The sequence below is a fragment of the Aotus nancymaae genome, unplaced genomic scaffold, assembly GCF_030222135.1.
Source record: "Aotus nancymaae isolate 86718 unplaced genomic scaffold, 86718_ANA_hifiasm-v0.15.2.pri h1tg000057l, whole genome shotgun sequence".
NCBI lineage: Eukaryota > Metazoa > Chordata > Mammalia > Primates > Aotidae > Aotus > Aotus nancymaae.
Genome location: NW_026988471.1, coordinates 53,752,086 through 53,772,575, shown reverse-complemented (window position 1 = coordinate 53,772,575; position 20,490 = coordinate 53,752,086). Strand labels below are relative to the sequence as shown.

The following is a 20,490-nucleotide window of genomic DNA, read 5'->3' as shown; positions in this document are numbered from 1 at the left end:
AACAGAGAGGGCTCTGACTCTGGTAACTGAGCTTGAGTATTACCAGGCCTAACTAAGACCGTGCTGGACTGTGGGAATGGCTCTATAAGGGAAGGAAAATGCTTAAGCTTTTGGGCATCTAAAGAGTGGGGAAAATATGTTAAAAAAAAAAAAAAGCTATAAGAAAAACCTGTATTTTTTAACCCCCAGTTACCTGTGGAGAGGTTCTGAACGATGCCAGCCGCCGCAGTGTGGAAGATGATGTCGGCACCATCATTAAGGTAATGCAGGTTATTGCGACAGTCGAATCCTCTGTAGCCAAACACGTGGTCTAGAGCCAGCTCCTGCATTCACACACACAGATGAGTGTGACCCTCAGAGGAACGAAGGGAGAGCCGAGGAACACACCCACACTGCCTGAGTGGCCTCGTGTGTACTGGGAATGGTATGGCGGGCGACGCCAACACACACTCACTGAAAACATTTTGCTTCTTGACTAGCTGAGGATAAAACTTTTTAGTTTTCTGAAATGCTGGGGTGTCAGGGTAACACACAGAATTACTGTGACTTTCCAAAAATCCAGATTTATTTCCCGGCTCCTTAGGTGCACCAAAGCCCACAGATTTGATGCCCTGTAAAGGGTGCCTAGCAGTTTTGTGTCTGTGCCCTGGCGGGCACTCTGGATGAGCTGAATGGTGGCTCAGAGGTCTGCTCTAAGAAACTCTCATAAACACAGCTGGGGTGGGCAGAGCAGAACACGGGGCCAAGGCCATGCTCGTTCTGCTGCCTGGTGCTTGCTCTACAAAGTGTCTACACGTTTGCATTTTTTCTCCCCAAAACTAGGTACTGTTCTGGGTTTATAGTCTTTCTCTTCTTCTGTCTTGTCTTCTAAGACAAAGAACAGCCGCTGATTCTGATCAGTTCTTAATCTGACACAGACTTCTCAGGCAGCTCCTCTGTGCCTAGCATGGTACAGGTGGTAGGAGTGGGCATGGGTGGGGAACCGCAGGATGGTTTAGGGTGCGAAGCCTCAGGGAAGGCTGCACAGAAAAGATACCGGAGGAGGTCTTGGAAGGACCAGAGTGTTGGGAGCTGGCAGGAGGAGCCTTCTAAGCAGAAGAAAAGACAATGCAGAGGTTTGAAAGTCCCAGGAAGCTTCCGAGAACACTAGCGGTGGGTTTGGGGCTTGAAGATTGGCATGGTGGTGAGGAACCACAGGCAGTAAGCCTAGAAGGTGGCTCTGGGTAAGGTTTTGAAACCATTAACTTGAATCCCATTGGCAATGTGGGACTCTCCCAGGTCTGAAGGCTGGCATGAGGCATGGAAGATGTATATTTTAAAGACCTAACTCCAGAGGCATTGGGGCATGCGTCAGAGAGAGAAGGCAGAGTCTGTAATCAGAACAGTCAGGAGGTCTCTGCCAAAACAGCAGCTTTACGAGAGCCTAGTCTCAACAGCTGATTTTAGATCCCTTCCCACTTAATGGCTTGGTGATCCTGAGCTTGGGACCTAACAACTCCCTTAACTCCCCTCAACCACAGCATCCTCATCGGGAAAATGGAAGCAATAGTGGTGTGTCCCTCCTGAGTGTGAGGATTGCATGAAACGCTTCATGGCTATGGAGCCGAGCACTGGCACGGTCAGGGCTCAGGCAACATTAGAGACGCTGAGTAAGCGCCCCCATCTCTTTTCTTTCTTCTCCGTGGAAGGGATGCCGACGATCCGAGTGGGATTGGTGGAGGGAGAAGGAGCTAGGCTTCAGGGACATAGGATGTCTTAGAGTTAGCACTGAAAGGACCTCGTGACAGGCCTAGGGAAAGCAAGAATGTGACAAAATGGCTGCTACTCTGGTCCCTGGGACAGGAGACACAGGGCCACGTGGGAGGGAGAGGGGACAGAGGAGAGCCAAGGGCCCTGCTCGGCTTCACTTGACTGTGTCTGTGGGACGTACAGATGGAAATGTCCACCAGGTAGGTCTTAGAACGTCAGTATCAGATTAGAAGCAAGATTGTTTCACTTCCTTACCTCGACCAGTTTCTTTTTCTTGGTGACATTATTCTTCTGCAGTTTTTCAGGCTGGGGAGCTGCTCGGCTAACGGGTGGCCTGGAAGAGAGAGTGGCCAGAGGAAGCGCAGCATTGAACACAGGCTGCAAGGCGGCCCTCCCGGCACCCCTATCCAGGCCAGTGCTGGCCTCCTCTCTCCTCCCTACTCAGAGGCCCCTCCACCTGGATCTGTTGGGTCCTGCCCTCCTCTCTCCCTCTTCACCTGCCATGGGGAAGGGGTCTGAACTCACAGGCACCGGGTTGGGCCTCCCCACACCTGGGGCACTGGGCCAGGGTCAGCCCTCCTCCCTCTGCTTAACCTTCTCCTGGGAGCAGGAAGAACACATGGGCTTGAAACAAGAGGGGCTTGGTTCAAAACCAAGAAGGAGCCTCACCATGAGGGGAGAGACGCCACATATCCTGGACTTGCTGACATTTTTCAGACAAGGATGTGCTAATGTTAGAATTAAGTTGTCAACGGCCATGGTGTGGTGTGAAGTGAAACTTACAAGCCAGGCTTCAAAACCAGGCCCTAAGGACCACACGCCAAGTGCCCAGGTTGGCTGCACTTCACAAAAGGGCAGGCAGGAAGCAGAGGCAGAGAAGACAGAAATCACTCATGCCTCACACTCTGCCCTCGCCTCAGGGCTCGGGTCTGCACTCAAGCTGCTACCACAACAAAGGTTACTTTTCCCTTCTCAGTTTTGGGGACTGGGGCCTCCACATTTAATGAAGAGATTTTATTATGTGTAAGCCCTAACAGAATCCTAGATGACTAGGCCAGTTCTTGGTGATGTGGGGTTTCCTTACATCAGATTTCTGTTTTGGAAACCCAGGATGGGTGGAGAGAGATTGTACCAGCTCCCACCGCACGTTCCAGAGTAATTAGTTATTGTTCTCGGGATATGCAAAGAGAAAGGATTACCTTGATCCCCTTGTAAGCAGCAAACAAAGCCAAGTGAGAAACTTAGTACAGTTTAGAGCTGCATTAGCAACCACCTCATTCATGCACAAGCATTTTCCAAGTGAACAGACATTCCTGTGTGGCACAAACCATGCTTCCCCAGCATGCCAGCAAAGAACTAAAACAGAAATGAAAGAGTGCACCAGTCTACAAATTCAGAAAGCTCATACCCTGGCGTCTCTGGGCAAACTCTGCACTAAAGCGCCTACAGAATAGGGAGAGAAAAGGAAGCCTTGTCAATGCTTCCCGCACACTCTCCGTGACTTTACAAATGCGCCTGGGGACTCCGCTTATTTTAGCGTATGCTGGGGAGAAACCTGCCACCAGAAAAACAATGACATCTTCCTGGATGTCGTGGGGAGTTCTGTACAATGGATACTTTGTTTCCAAACCAAGTTCAATTCATAATTTAGCCTAATAATTCCCAGTGTTTCTTGGTAGGTCAGCTTGCCTGCTTGAATAGCTTGCAGGGGTTCTTTTTGTGTGCAGGGGAAAACAGGGTACCTTTATTTTCTCAGAAACTTTTCAATCAAAACATGTTATGTAATCATAAGGGATAATTGGACCAAACGGTACTGTAATCACCACTGAAGAATGGGGAGAGAGCACATCTCTGCAAAACGACACCCCCGGCTGACATCATCGCCACCAAATTGAGCAAAATCGGGAGACTGGGGGCATGCCAGTTCTCACAATTAGACACTTCCTTCACATTAATTATCGCTTCCCAGGACATCTGCTCTTTCTTCTGTTTTAGTGGGACTTTCAAATGAAATCCGTGGGTTTCTTCTTTCACCTAAGAACATTTAAGTTATGACAAAAGCAAGCCAGGGGCTGTGAGAGCAGGAGGACACTAGAACTATGCATGGTTCAAAGGCGTAATTCGAGGATAGACACAGGGCTCGTTTTCAGGGGACACGCAGGTTGTATAATATGTAATATATTATACAGTGAAGAGAGAGTATGCATACAAGCACAAACACTGTGGACTTATATATACAGGAGATTGTATATATATATATACGCAGAGGCAATCCGATGCTTTTTCACCTTGATTTTCAGAAAAAAACCGAAAGGTAAAGCAATCTCAGAATGTTTCTTTCTCATTTTGCAAGCATATGTTTACAGCTGTATTGCTTCAAAACTGAAGATGAGAGGAGCAAGGGGAAGAAACCTGCTTTATGGCAAATTCAGCGGATTTTAAATATTGACCCTTCGAGGTTGTGGATTCTGCGTGAACACTTAGTACTGGATGTTTACCGAACACCTGTTTTTCTCTAGAGCGGTGTGAATACTTACTTGACAATTCCCTGCCTCCAAAGGAAAGCAAGTTAAAACACAATACAAGTATTAAAGACTTCTTTCCAGGCATCCAGAAACAGTGCTCACAACATCAGACGTGGGAGGGACTGCCAGAGATTTCACAGAGCCAAACACTGGAGGTTTAACATTTTTCTGTGGGTCTCAATCCTTTTAGATTCAGATTCCTTCAGAAATGGGACTCTGAAAAGCTTTGCTGAGGTGGGAAAAAGCGGAGGGCGTGAGGACATTCACTCACTTTCAGTCCAATAAACTCATTAGAGTTGGTGGTTCCCAGCTGGCACAGGATGGGAGTAGGGGGAAGGCGGTGGGCGCAACCGGGCATTGGCAGGGAGACCAGCCTGCAGGGCCACGAGCTGGGAAGAGGGGGTGAGAAACCAAGGTGGGAGGAGCAGAGACACAACGGGGCCTGCTGGGGCAGGTAGACTTCGAGGTGACTGGGTGAGGAGGGCAGGGCCGGGAGACAAAGGAGAAAGAGCTTCCATGGGACAATAAATTAAAGGCGGGAACTGGCAAGTCAGCAAACAAATCGGATAATCAGGAGAGAGGGCAGCAGAGAGGCCTGAGCTCTGGAGAGCGGGAGAAGCCTGCCAAGGAAGAGAGAGTGAAGGCAGGAAGCCCAGGGCGAGGACATGAACTCCAGCCTGGGGCTTGGTGTTGAGTAACAAGGCCTTCTTCTTCAGTGCCTGTGAGGAGAGTCACTACCCTGTAACCGCTGTGGAAATGAGTGGCACACTCTGTGGGCAGGGCAGGATCACGGGAAGGACGATTCCTGCTGTCATGGCCCTGCCCAGCAGCTGCGCTGCTGAAGAGAAAGCTTAGACTCAACTGAAGATGTGGGGGTGCAACCCTGACACGGGCTCTTGCTCTGCAAAGGCCCCCAAGGCAGGCCAATGCCTGGGTACTTGTCCCTCCTTCCCCCTCCCCAAGGCACTGGACTGACAGAGCAAGAGGTGGAGCAGAGCACACAATGACCCGAGACATGTAACAGAACACTCAGGGCCAACGCGCTCAGGGAGGCTTCTGAAACCACTGAGGAGGTCATGAGTCAGTTGCAACCCAAGATAAGCACGACTCGAGAGCCAAATGGGGAGCAAGGCTGGGACAGTCTGTGAGAAACAAAGTCGTTCCTACCAGTTTCTGTAAAGAGGGGTGTGGGTGTGGGTGTAGGTGTGGGGAAACTCAGCTCCATCTAGCCAAGAAACAAGTCTGAAGTTGTTTTGAGTCGTGTTCATCAGACAAGGTTCAAAGTGTCCTTGGAGGAAATGGCCTTCAGCTTCCAAAATGCTGCATAAAATGCTCCAAGAGTTTTCAGGATGTCTTGGGAAACCCAGATACCCTTGATCCTGGTTTTAGGTAGGAACCAGTATGTGACCTGAAACTCTTAGAATTGTCCCCCAGCAGGATCTTATCGGACTTCAGGAACTGAATGAACACCCCTGATACTCATACCAAATTGTGTTTCGACATGTGCATCTTTATGGGGAAAGGAGGCATGTTTTAATTCAATTTTCAAAGATGTCTGTGATCTGAGAGAAAGAGAGAGGGAGAGGGACTGGGGAGGAGAGGGGTAGGGAGAGGGAGATGGGGAGGGAGGGGGGAACGGAAGGGGGAGGGGGAGGGGAAGAAAAGAGGGAGGGAGAGGGAGGGAGGGGGGAAAGGGGGAAGGGGAAGGGGAAGGAGGGGGATGGGGAGGGAGAGAAACACTGAGAGAGAGATTAGCAACCACTGCTCTAGGATAAATCCAGGCTTAGGGAAAATGTCCAGAGCCATGGGGACTCTGTTATCCAGACCAAATTAGACTACGTTAAGTGCATTCCTCAGAACTGGACTCTTGTTGAGAATATTCCTAAGAACTGGACTCAGTCATGTGTATTCCTATGTCTTCCAGAATCATGTACGGAGATGCTCAGTGATGGAGCTGATGGAAAGGATTCAGGCAGAAGAACTACAGGATGTCTTGAAAGAAGCCCACCATCTTGAAAATGCTCTTGACTGAAGCCTGTAACACAGCTTTGTGTTTCGTTGTTGTTGTTGTTTAAAAAATGAGGATATGGTCTTAGACTTGGCTATTTTAGGTGGATAACAAGTTATCTGTGTGAAAACATGAGAGCATAAAGGGTGGAGTGAAGAGAACTAAGAGTAAAGATGGGTGGAATACTGAAGAGGCCACCGTGATGATCCAGGAGAGGAATGATGAAGCGCTTGACCAGAGCAGTGTTTGTGGAGAAGAAAACAGTTGAATATTTAAAGGAATGTTGGTGAAATAGACTCCACAGCACTTTGTCATGGATTGTCTTTAGGGGATTCATTAGGAAAAGGAACCCAAAGGCAAGACCAGTTTTCTGGCTTGGATATGGGATTAAATGGTATCATGGAATGAGACAGAGAGAAAATATTAATAAAGGAAGACGATGAGTTCAGTTTTGCCATGTTGAGCTTTGAACACCTGTGAGATAGCTTTGTTAGTTGGAAGTTCCACTGAGAGATGGGAGTCAGTGACAAGACCCTGGGACTCACTAGCCAATGGATGGGATATAAAAGATTAATTAAGAAAGAGGGTAGATGGTAGAGGGTGAAAAGAGGTCAGCCATAGGTAAAATCCTGAGGACCAACAGCATTGTAAGGGGCTGGAAGAGGAAGCAGAGGCAGGACTGAGAGCGGGAGGCATCAGGAGGGCCAAGAGACATTTTTTTCAAAAGGGCAAGAAGAGAATGTTTATATTCTTCTCTAATATGCACTGTCCAATACTGTAGCCACTGCCACATGTGGCTTTCAAGAGCTGGACTTGTGCTATAACTGTAAAATACACACTAGAATTTGAAGTCCTACCAATAAAAATTCAAAAGAATGTAAAATAATTTTATATTAATTACATGCTGAGATATTTTTAAATATATTGAGTTAAAATACGTAAATTTCAACATCTCAACTTTTTTAATGTGCTTGCTAGAAAATTTATACCCATGGCTCATGTATTTCTATTGGACAATGCTACTCTACAAGACACAAGTTCTTTTGGCAAGACAGAGAGAGGAGAGTCACAGGACTTGGGAGTTAGAGAGCCCCGATGTCAGCAGAATGGCAGGGACAGAGGTCAAATGAGATGGGGCAGAGAGTGAAGAAAAGACTTCAAGGCCTGAATGAGAAAGGAAAAAGGTTGGAGGGAAGGTGAGTGCAGAAACGTGGGTGTAAGTGTATAAGATCAAAGGACCTGTTTTTTTCTGGGGAGCGTTGGGTGGAGATGGGAAACGGGGATGTGACTTTTTGCTGAGGACATGGATCCGGCTGTGGGAGAGTGACACAGGAGACACAGATGAGAGGACAGATGATGAGGAAGCACAGACAGACAGGAGGCTGGGGCCCAATCACCAGGTGAGGGACCCTTCTAAAACAGGAGAAGGGACTTACTTCCTCTGAGAAGAGAAGGAAGAAGTTGAATGGCTGAGGTGAGTGAAGGATGGGAAGGAAGATGGAGGAGAGAGAAAGAAGTGCCAAGATGGAGTGCGTGCACGTGGCTTCTGTTTTCTCAGTGAAGAAAGGGTAGAAGGTTGACAAGGGGTGAACTCTGGATGACTGCCGAGAAGCAGCAGAGAGAACCAACCACAGAAAAGGATGCAAATGAGGCAGGAGCTTGGAGGGCCAAGTGCAGCAGCCAGGCCGGCTCTCTGGTGGTAGCCGTCTGTGCCAATGTGGGGCTTCCTGTGAGAAGAATGGAGAGGCAGGTGGTAGAAGGAACGTAGGGGAGAAGGGTCAACAGGACTGGGAAATGGCATTTAGGCAGGCACATAAAGTGAGGCCAGGAAGGGCTGATGAACTTGGGGAAAAATGAAGGTGTCTAGGCACTCGTTTGTCTTGATGAAGATCGGGTGTATCCAGGAATGGGAAATCCAGAGGAGAGTTGGTTAAGACACTGAGGGACAGAGGAGTTTCAGGTGATGACGTCACCCAAGGCATGGCAGGAGCTGGCTGAGGCTGGCCAGTTGACCATGAGCTGAAATGCTCAGAGACAGGAAGTCGACAGATGACAAGAACCGGAAGGGGCGGAAGACGGCAGAGCATGACACGAACTTCAAATGAGCGGGAGGGAGCCGGGTAAAGAGCACGTCAACATACTTTAAACACACCCACAAGAGCACCCTGATCCTCCACACCTTTCACTCCTGCAAATGCCTCCCTGGTTACCACATCTTGACCACACACTAATCGACAGAAGGAGGGTCGACACCCTTGGTAGCCTCCATTCCCTTCAAATGGAGAATCTATGAGATATTCAGGCACTTGCCTAAAATAATCAGACCCAACTCTGCCACCGAATGCAGAAAGACACTCTCTTTTGACAGAAAAGTACTTACATATTTTTAAAGTGCTCTTTTATCTCCACAAGTGAGTAGGTTTGATTCAATGATTACACCGTAGGAGTATGATTTCCTAGGCACGTTAATCTTTTCTAAAAATCATTTTCCAACACTTTACTTCTGGATTTTTATACACTGTCCACTCTTTGACATCAGAAGTGAACAAATTATTCTATAATGAACAACAGGTTTAATTTCTAAAATCATCAGATAGAAGTCATTGCTTTGCTTCAAACCAATACAGAAAATCGAGTCTGAATAAAGAAAATCATTTCTGAAAATAGTATTACATTCACTTAGAAAAAAATCAACTAATGATTCAACTTTTGATGGAGTTACCTAGCTAAGCAATGGGCCTTGGAAATGACTAACTTCAGCATTTCTGGGTTTAATAGATATTATAATTTCAGTCCCTTCCATCTTCAGAAAACAGGAATCCTGCAGTTCTACCTGCTCGCCACAGCTCTGCTGGCAGAACTCTCGGTGGGGTGGAGAAGAACGTAGCTTAGAGAGAAGGGCTGTGGAGCAGGAGTGCTCCTCACCCTGTGTGCACTGCACATGTGCCATCACTCTCCCATAGGGAGGGCCAGACTCAGCTTAAACACAACATGCAGGCAACTGCAGATCTCTGTACCAACTCTCAGGCTCTGTGAGGTCACTCCAGCCTCACAAATGGGACGGAAATGTAGAACGAGAGGTTCCTCCCATTTATTGGAGCAAGCTTCAAGATAGGACTGAACAGTTTTGATCAATCTTCATATGGTAAATTCAGCGGCACTTGCTTAGCAGGATCCTCAGTTCTTAGCAACTCTAACAATACAGGCCCACAAAGCACCTATTGATCAATGACAACAAAGGGCCTCTGTCCCGCTACACTGGGGAAAGAGCTGGGAGCGCAGGCTGCTCATTTGCCGTGGACACGGTGCCACTTCACCATGCTCATCATGCCTCATCAAGCTGCCTCTGGCCAGCTTGAAATACCCACAGATTTCCTGATGAAATAAGGTGTTCAAAAAAGCGCAGCTTCCACATATAAGTGAATAGCAGAAGAGAGGATTTTAAAAGGTCCCAACACAAGTAAATGACAAATGTTCTAGGTGAAAGATATGCTAATGATACCAATTTGATCACTATACCTAGAAAATGTTGAAACTCACTGTGTACCTAATATATAAAATTATTGTGTGTCCATTAAAAAAATTAGAAATGAACAACAAATTGGGGGCAAGTTCTTCCAGATTTCTGTCTCCAAGCACAGCATAAAAGGTTAGAAGGAAAACTGGGATTACTTATACACAGTGATTCGGTGACTGAAGGAAATCTGTCTACATCCTTCCCATTTACTGTCACTCATGAGCGTGTTCTTTGTTTCACCGTAAACCTGCTGACAAAGCAGCTTGGTGTATATGACAGGCGTGATGGCCACAGTGACACAGAATCTTCTCAGTTCCTTTGGCTTGAGGTTACTTAAGTAGATTCAAACCAAACAAACATGGTAATTCCTGAAGGACAGAGGCTATGAAGATTAAGAAGTAATTTAGCCAAGTGCAGTCCCAGGGTCAGCTGGGACATCCTGGATTCTGCATTAGTCACATCATTTCCCACAAGCACCATCCATAGTTGCTAATGAAGTGATGGTAAAGTGGTTGCTGACAAAGAATGGACTTGCACAGCATTCTGAGGACAAATTATTTAAATATTAAGAGAAGCAGGATAAGTAAATTCACCCATTCACCTGTTTATTCAAAAAGTATTTGTTTGCTGTGTACTAAGTGCAGGGCACCGTGTTAGGCACACAGTGGTCCCATGATGGGCACAGCACCGACCACTGGGGAACCAATGATCCTAACAAAGTTTATAACCCAGTGAAATTTTATATTGATGTCACAGACTCAGGTATTAAGGAATCAAGAATTAAAGAAGGCTATTAATTTGGAGCTAAAATCAAAAAATGACCAAATAAAGAAAAATCCCCAAAACCCCATAAAAAATTTTTAAACCCACAGTATACGGTTTTCTTTATAGAACTTTCTTTTTGCTTCAGTTCATAAACCCATTCAAATCAATTAATAAAGAATGAGACAGTAGAAGATAGGTTTCAAGGCCTTATCCATTCAGCCATAAGCACAGTTTAAGAAAAATTCTGGAAAATGCTAATGCTAGAGTGGAATTTTGAGGTCCTTTGGTGCTAGCACCTGTCAGTTCACAGGTAAGGGCACCACCATGTATAAAAGGCTTAGAAACTACTTCTAATTTTGGTTTGGTAAAAGTTCCTTGGTTTCCTAAGGAACATATGCCATAGACTGACAGTGAATATATTCCAGAAGGACTAAAATATTAATGTAGAATAGTCACAGATTCCTCCTTTATAATCTGCTGCTAAGAATAATTCTGGCACCGCCTCCTCATGTTTGCCTGTGCCAGGCCGCTGAGATGGCTGGAGAGTGAAGTTACCTTTGTGGTGGAAGGCAGTTTGTGAAGTGAAAATAGCTCCTTTCCCCTCTCCTCACAGAGAATTGGGAGAGGAATTCCACTTGGGACACAGCCCCAGACTTGTAGAGGGTGCCCAACCTCGTTAAACCAGGGCAACCACCTCTTGTATCAAAGTTATTATTAGCTTCTGCTGCTGCATGGAGGGAGGGTTAAGAGAGACCAAGCAGAGCCCAGACAGGGGCACTGCAGGGAGTGGGGAGGATGGGGATCACCCTTCAGGATTCTGACTTGTCTGCTGGTCCACAAGTGGGGGTTATTGAAAATGAAGGAATGCTGACAGATGGGATCAGCCAAATGTGGGTGCATATTGCAAAGGGCTACTGGTGCCTAGAGATGAATCCTTATCCATGGGGACTGCTGGAAGCACTACTCATCCATCCACAAGGAAGGAAACTTACAGCAGGTATGACAGAGAAAAGGAGAGTTGTCTGATCCTCTAGACCCCTCCTAAACATCGACTATCACACATTCCCTGCCAGACAAAGGGGACAATGACCCTCAAAACCACTGAGATACAGTTTGGGGTAAGGGCCTCTCCACTTCAGACCATTGTTTGGAATTGCCTAAAGGCAGAAGCCAGATGGAAGCTGCAAGCCTGAGTGCTGGAAGGGTAACCAGAGATGCCAATTGCTTAGAAGCAGAGATTTCCTAGCTGGATTATGGATTTGAATGATAAAGTGTCAACAAGATCTCAGACTTCGGTACCTAATCCATGGGCTAGACTGAAAATCAACCTAAATCTTGTTAAGTTGTTGTTAAGGAGTCTATTCATTCAACACATATTTACCAAGCGCCAGCATATTCTAGATTATAGAGATAAAGCAGTGTATAAAACAGAAATTTTGCTTTCACAGAATTGACAACCTACTTGGGGGAGGAGGGCTTTATGTATAACCTCCAATCAGGTAAACAACAAAGGCCTGTGATTCTTAAGTTCTTAAGGCCTCCCACCAACAGAAACAACATAATAAGGAGACTAAAAATGAAGTCCTCAGAAAGGCAGTTCTCCCCAGTGCCAATCTCAGACTTGGCAAGACAGAACAAAGACAAACAAGGAAAATCTTCTCTGAGAGCAGAACAGGTGCAGCCAGAAGACGGCCAAGGAACGCATCACATTGTGCTGAAGAGAACCTCAGACAGCCTGAAGCCTGGGCCTGCTGAGGCAGGGTTCTGCTGAAGCCACAGTCAGTCAGTTCCCACAGCAGACATGTCAAAGTGTGTTACAATTGTTTTGCAGTAGCTACTTATACTGCCTGAGCTGGTAGGCATGTGCTCTGATTCTCCTAAACATTTGGGTACATGTTTCAGGAGGAGATGACAGAAAAGTATGAAACACACCTCAAAGAAATTGTAAAGGAAGCCTCCTGTGCTTGGAAAAATGATAATAAGCATGGCTGTATGTCTCACTGGGGCATGCTGAGGACCTGGGAGGCCCTAACAGTGCTGTCTAAGAAAATGCTATTACCTCCTGCCTTATGTAACTGTATCCACAGCTGTCTGCATACCCCAGCATTAGAGAAACTTCACCTAACTTTTGTTTTTTGTTTTTTGAGACAGAGTCTCACTCTTGTTGCCCAGGCTGGAGTGCAATGGCATGATCTTGGCTCACTACAACTTCTGCCTCCCAGGTTCAAGCGATTCTCCTGCCTCAGCCTCCCAAGTAGCTAGGATTACAGGTGCCCACCACCATGCCTGGCTAATTTTTGTATTTTTAGTAGAGATGGGGTTTTGCCATGTTGGCCAGGCTGGTCTCGAACTCCTGACCTCAGGTGATCTGCCTGCCTTGGCCTCCCAAAGCGCTAGGAGAGCCACCATGCCCGACCCCACGTAACTTTTATACAATCACTTTTCCATAATTCACATCATTAACATCACTTTCCAACTGTGAGGACTAAGCAGACTGCTGTCAGAAGTGGGATTAAAGCAAAGGATGTCCTCAAGCCTTTGTCAGAATGTAGTTGGCCACTACCCAGGTAGACACTAAATTCTTTCGAGGTTTTATATGTAAGAGGAAATCCAAGGGGAGCTGAGTTTTGCTTTGACTCTCATTGAACCAACTCTTGTAGAAGTCAGAGATTCTGGCCACGTGCCGTGGCTCACCTGTAATCCCAGCCCTTTGGGAGGACAAGGCGGCAGATCATGAAGTGAAGAGATCGAGACCATCCTGACCAACATGGTAAAACCCTGTCTCTACTAAAAGTACAAAAATTAGCTGGGCACAGTGATGTGCACCTGTAGTCCTAGCTGCTTGGGATGCTGAGACAGGAGAATTGCTTGAACCCAGGGACAGAGGTTGCAGTGAGCCGAGATCATGCCAGTGCACTCCAGCCTGGTGACAGAGCAAGACACTGTCTCAAAAAAAAAAAAAAAAGAAAGAAAAGAAGGGAGTCAGAGATTCCATAATGATTTAAATACAAACCGTATTTAATTAATGCACAAAGCTTCATTGAAAGAGTGTATAAAGATGGCTATGTACATGTCATCTACCCAGGTAAAACAGCTGAATATCTGGATAAAATATAACTAACAAATCAGTAACTAAAACTATAAATATCACAGTATCTACAGTTATCCATAATTTATAAAGTAAACTACATTAAGCTCGAGTTAAGACAATACAATTTAAGCATGAAAAATGAACTTTTTTACTTTAGACTCCCCCCCTGCTTTTTTTTTTTTTTTTTTTTTTGAGACAAGGACTTACTCTATGGCCCAGGCTGGAGTACAGTGGCGTGATCACGGCTCACTGCAGCCTTGATCTCCCAGGCTCAAGCAATCCTTTTATCTTAGCCTTCCAAGCAGCTAAACCACCACATCAGGCTAATTTTTTAATTTTCTGTAGAGACAAGGTCTCCCTATATTGTCCAGGCACGTCTCAAGTGATCCTCCTGCCTCGGCCTCCCAAAGTGCTGGGATAACAGTCTTACCCACCATGCTTGGCCTCAGACATTTTTTTTTTTTAAGGGAGAGATGACCTTTTTAGCCCGAGCTAAGTAGGAGAGACTGGCATGGCAACAAGCCCAAAGTCTGCTGAGGAAGGAAAGAAATAAGCTTTAGGTGAGTTTGCGATTTTGGTTTTTGGCCCTAAGCTATGCAGCTTCTCAGGTAAGAAAAGAAGGGAGCAGTTGAACCTTTTTTCAGTGATAGGTGAAAAATGCGATAAGTAAAACAATGTTATAAAGATAACGTAGAAACAGGAAGTGCTAAGTCTAACATTCTTTTATTCATCCCCGGATAGACAGTCAAAACCTGTATGCCTCAGCAGTTGTTAATAAAGGACCTAGAAAAAACTACAAATGGCTGACCCAGGTGTATTGAGAAAACAGTCATTGAGCTAATTATTGTATCCTCTTTCAAATATAAAGGTTAAATAAGTATTTATATGCCACTTTCCATAATAGTTTAATTCTGTATTTATTCTGTATCTTGTCATTACAAAGTTGGGTTTCTGTGGAATGCAGGTTCCAGCTGTATATAGGAAATAAAAATATCCATTATCACCAACCCCCATGTGGCTGGTTAAGTGAAGAAGAAATGGGGACGTCCACCTATGTCAAACAGTAGGCATTTAAAAATAAATTACTAAGCATGGCCCCACCAGCTGTAACCAGGAAAACTAATACCTGGTCAGCTCATATGAATTTTAGTAAAAGATTACAACCCACACTTAGAGATATTAAATATTACCTATCAATTATCAGAAAGCATGTTCCTTTGTGATCATGTAGTTACCACCATATACAAAATTGGAGCTGCATGATAATTTGATCAGAACAAAAAATGTGGGCATTGGCACTAAATATTTCTGTAGTTGTAAGTTTCTAATTTCTGGTTTTCTCTTAATGTGATAATAAAAACCTTTGGAGATGAGTCCAAGACATTTAAACACACATTAATTCATTCACAGACAGGGCCTGCTCTGTTGCCCAGGCTGGATTGCACTGGTATTATCACAGCTCACTGCAGCCTTGAACTCCTGGCCTCAAGGGATCCTCTCACCCCAGCCACCTGAGTAGCTGGGATGACAGAAGTGTGTTACTATACCCAGCTAATTTTTTAAAATTTTTGTAGAGACAGGGGATCCTCATGTTGCCCAGGCTCCTCTAAATTCCTGCCAGCCTCAACCTCCTGGGTTCAAGTGATCCTCCCACCTCAGCCTTCCAAAGTGCTGGGATTACAGGTGTGAGCTACTACGCCTGGCCTTAAACATCATTTTAAAAGATATATGGGAGTAACAAAACTTAAAGTGAATATAAGACTACAATTTTTAGAAGTAATAAACCTCAGCATTAATGTATTTTATAAGTTGATTGTTGTGGCACCCTGAGATGGTGGTATAAAACTGTGACTCACCAAAATTGTTTCACTTTAACTGGGTAAAGTTGTAAATGTCTCTGATAATTTTTGACATTAATTTGGTGGCATTTTTATTGGCATTTCTAATTTTTAAAAAGTTATACAAATATAATGTTAGGTAATAAATACCTATACATATGCAAAAGTAGTTACAAATGATAGTACTTACTGCTTAACAGTAAAATAGCCTAAGGTTCTTTTTGTGATAATCACCACTTTTCATTAGAAAAAACAATTAAAGGAGAATGAACTAAATTTTATGTGTTCTCCAAATCACCAACTAATGTGTACTCATAGAGCCCAGATGCCATTCACAGGACAGAAATACCAAGGATGAGCATGGGACCCCTTATCAAAAACAGACAGTTTCAAAGGTACACGGTAGTACTACAAAGGGTCTGCTAAAGACCAAATAGTGACAATCTAAACATAAAGCAATGACAATGACAAATCATTCATTAAAATCAGTTGAGTCAAAAAAAGGGTTATAATATTCCTCCAGAGATAAATAATATAAACTATACTTTTAAAAAGGAATATCTATCAATAATAAATTAACTGGTACTCTGTCACCAAAAAAATGAGGGCAGAGTGACAAATGATTTGACTTAAAAAATAAAACAGTAATTTGTTTAATTGATATATCTTCCCCTTGAGAATTCAAGTATCAGTTTGAGATGTAAAAAAGAAATGTATTTTTTGAGCTGGGCATGGTGACTCACACCTGGAATCCTAGCACTTGGGAGGCCAAGGTGAAAAGACAGCTTGAGCTCAGGAGTTTGAGAACACCCCAGGAAACATAGTAAGACCACCTGTCTCTTAAAAAAAAAATTAGCTGGATATGGTGGTACACACCTGTAGCTCCAGTCCCAGGTACTTGGGGAGCTGAAGTGGGAGAATTGCTTGAACCCAGGAGGTTGAGGCTGCAGTGAGCCAGGATCATGCCACTACACTACACCCTGGGCAACAGAGCCAGACCCAGTCTCAAAAAATATATATATTTCTAAGTTAATACTATAAAACTCCAAATCTCAGGCCACAGAACTAAACGACAAAAATGGAATTTCAACTGACCTGAAATGTGGGCCTCCTGGCAGATGTCTCTACAAATTGACCTTCCCTCACCCAGAGTGACAGCTTATACGTGTGTCTGTGGAATAGTCAAGCTCTAAGCCAGTCTCTTGTCAAGGGAGGAGTTTATGGGAGGGCAAGAGGATACACATTTTCCCCTTAGAATGACAAAATACAGGGGCATCACTGACATCCCAGAGGAACCTGGGACATTTGGAGAGCTGTACTTTTAAGAGAGTATTATGTTACTTCCTACTCTTATTTCTTACTTCCATATGTGTATGTTTTGAAACAACAAACAAAAGATACATCTTGACTGCTGGCATTCATATTACCATCCAGTTATTTAATACTCGCACACGGCTAGCGGAGGAATCCTTGATTGTCCAGTCCAGCTGACCCTCCATTATTTTTTAAATAATTAAAAAAAAAAACGGCTGAGACTTTGAGACGCCTCTTTTTGGGAAGGTGGTATAACTGCATTTCAAATTATATATATAATAGTGGGGTTTTTTGTTTTTTGTTTTTTGAGACAGAGTCTCGCTCTGTCGCCCAGGCTGGAGTGTGGCGGTGCCATATTGGCTCGCTGCAACTTCCCTCTCCTGGCTCAAGCAATTTGTGCTTCAGCCTCCCGAGTAGTTGAGATTACAGGTGTGTGCCACCATACGGGGCTAATTTTTGTATTTTTAGTAGAGACAGGGTTTCACCATGTTGCCCAGGCTGGTCTTGAACTCCTGGCCTCTTATGATCTGCCCACCTTGGCCTCCCAAAGTTCTAGGATTACAGGCATGAGCCACCACGCCTGGCCTATATATAGGATATTTTAAAAGGGGGCATTTTAAGAGCATATATATGACAAGAAAAAGGTGAAGTGTAGTAGACATTTTCTGTTTTGGGTCTGTCCAAATCACCTCTGGTGGAAGTGATTACATTGTTAGTTTATGGCGGCGGGTGACTATTTCCAAGGGAATAGTCAAAGACTTTTTCTTCCTAACCCATAGTGATTTGTTCAAGGGTAGTCCTGGGGCCCACTAGAGCCAATAGCACCTCATAAGACATTTGTGGGGACTTGTGAATCACAGCCAGTCCTTTCCTTCTGGTTTTGACCCACAGAGGCTGTAAGTTCTGCAGCCATTTTTCTACCTGAAGAAGTGCAGTAACTCAGAGGAGCAGAACTGAAATGTGAAGGGAAAAACCAGAATCCTGGCAGCAAGATTTGAGTTCTCTTAACAAGTGACACCTGCAGTTGCCCTGCCCCTGGATATTTAGGTGTGTAAACCGGCAAGTTCCCTTTTGCTTAGGCCAGTTTGGGTTGGGTGACCCCCTTGAAAGCCCCTACGTTACAAATCAAAAAATAACATGTAAACTAGGTGTGAATTTGCTAACATGGAAAGAAAATTCTTAATTTTACAGGCAACTCTAGTAATTTAGTACTGAGCAAACACTAGGCATTTTATCACTTGATGAGTTGGGGAGAACTGTTTTTGCTGAAGTCTGAATATAGGATTTGGGCACCATCCCTCAATGTTGTGACAACATAAGCATTTTGTATCTTAAACTGCTCTGAAAAACTATGCTTTCCCCCATTTTTTGTCCCCAAAAGGAACTTTCTTGACATTTTAAGTATCTACTAAATATCTTAAGTTTGTAGATGGACAAAAGATTACATTATTAGAAAACATGGCCAAGGAGATGAGGTGAAAAGTTGAGAGCAAGACGTGTGTCAGGCTGGAGCTTGGCAGTTGAGAGATGGGAAGGTTTGGAAAGCTTCCTATACAACAGAATTAGTTTCAAGTCGGCTGGGGATGAAGGACAGCAGCCGTGGGGTAGCCCTAGTGCCCAGATAAGGAGTGAAAGCAGGGATTCCCAAAAGTAAAAAAGACTTCATGAGTTTCCTCAGCCACGCACCACATGTGGCAGCTGAGCAGCAAGAGCACCCAAGGTTGGGGACCAGCCAGACGAGTCTAGGTCACTGAGGCAGGGCATCCAAGTGAGCTAGAGGAAAGCTGAAGTGAGTAGCCAGGATACCCGATGAACACTTCACAGACATTACATATCTGGTAGGTATAGCCCAGGATTCTTTTGAGAGCAATTCTAAGTTTCTTCTTAGCTTCCTCATTTTTGGAAAGATTAGAACTGAAGATCATATGGCTTCTGAAGAATAAGAACCCACAGTGTAATTAATTAGCAATTGTACAAGGAAGGATGATCTGAAGTCTCACAGCTATTTTAAAGTCAAATAACTGAGTCTAAGTAGAAACAATCCATAACTATCTTAAAATTTAAGAATTAGGAATTCAGTTGCTTCAAAAGTGATTGATACATAAATTTAGCACAGCTGCCTCCAAGGCATTTTTCTCAGTGGAACAGGTGCTACAGTCATCTCACTAAAAGTTTCTAATTGCTTTTAGAAGGGGGCAGGGGATTTACCAGAGGTAGAGCTGCCTGAAACATTGCTAAGAGACAAAACAGTGCTAAGGACCCTGTGTGGAGTGGTTGTTCCAAGCTCACATCTCTTTCAGTCCTCGAGTATTTGTCTCCCACTAGTCTCATTGATGTATGTCTTGACCCACGTGTTTGGAAAAAGCGCCCAGGTATATAGAGGTATCTGCAGGTATATACAGAAGGCACAGTGAAGGGAAGGCCAAGGAAAACCCCTGCGTCTCAAATCTTCAAGCAGGGCTTCAAGTAGCCAAAGAAAGCAGTGTCAGGGGCTGTCGGGCAATGGCCCTGAATATTCCCAGGGAGAAGGTGGCCACAACCTGGGTTCATGTGGTCCTAATGTCAGCATTTTTCTGTCTCTGCCCCTCTCTCACTCCAGGATGCTGGAGTCCATGAGCCCTGTTTTATACCCTAGCTGAGGACTAAGATGCCATCTGACATCTTGTGCCACCCTCCCAGTCCCGTCACTCATCCTGCCTTCTCCCAAATTCCAGAATGCCCTACCTGGCCTGGCAATGTTCTCTTTTGTAGTTCAGAAGCTGCCTACAGTCTGATCTCTGAGGTTCAAGCTCCCCTAAAATTACTGACCAGGACTGGTGGAGACTGCTTGTTCTTGGTTCTGATTATGATTTGCCCCCATGCCCCATGGGGGCTGTTAAGTTGGGCATCATTTACTACTCTTTACTACTGACCCTACCTGGCACAGCCCCGCTCTGTTCCCAGCATGCTGTGCAGCTGGCACTGTGTGCTCTAGTTACAGATCCTTCTGGGAATTGAGGCTGTCAAGGCTTTTCAAGTTATCTAGGAAGTTGCTCTCTATAGAAAAGGCTTGATTATTCACCAGACCTTAAAATTGTTTTCTTCACTGAATCCTGGTATGAATTTTTTTTTAAATGCAAGTACTAAACTGCCTACCCCATCTCATAATATAAGGCTTTTTCTTTTTGTTAAAAAAAGTCAATCCAGTGTATGCTAATATACAGTTTCCTATCTGATATGATGAATAAAATGGGGTAGCTTCAAAATTCTGAATTTTAAAATAAAAATTAGGGTCCTCTTGATCATCACTCTTCCTACCTTTCACTAAGTTGGACAGTGTAAGATTTTGACAGACTTGCCCAAAGAGGCAATGAGAGAAAATGAGGATTAGGTGACAGCAATTGTAAATTTCTCTTGTAACTGTATCGTAAATTGCTCTGAAAAACTACACTTTCCCCCTTTTGGGGTAAACTCCTTTGGATTTTCCCCAAACCTAAACCTCAGTCAAGGTTTGAAATCAGCTGTAGTGTTTGGAATTTGGGGTTTGGGTTAAATGATTATATTTTGGTGGCCAGCATGAATCTCAGTGTGATGTACAACTGAGTTATAGAAATCAGCCAGAAACACCCTTGGAATACTGGGCATGTCAACTCATTTCATAATGGTATGTGAAACTGGAAATGAAATTAGAAAGGCTGGATAAT

The 20,490-nt window shown here is 44.6% G+C and overlaps 1 protein-coding gene across 1 annotated transcript in view; it reads right to left on the bottom strand.

The window, feature by feature from the left end:
• Nucleotides 1-20,490, bottom strand: part of EML6 (EMAP like 6) — a 253,524-nt gene that overhangs the window by 20,012 nt on the left and 213,022 nt on the right. The window contains exons 28-29 of the mRNA XM_021672860.2: nt 2,005-2,083; nt 194-323 (exon numbers count right to left, since the gene is read on the bottom strand). Of these exons, the coding sequence (XP_021528535.2) occupies nt 194-323; nt 2,005-2,083 (209 nt within the window). The remainder of the gene's footprint in view (nt 1-193; nt 324-2,004; nt 2,084-20,490) is intronic.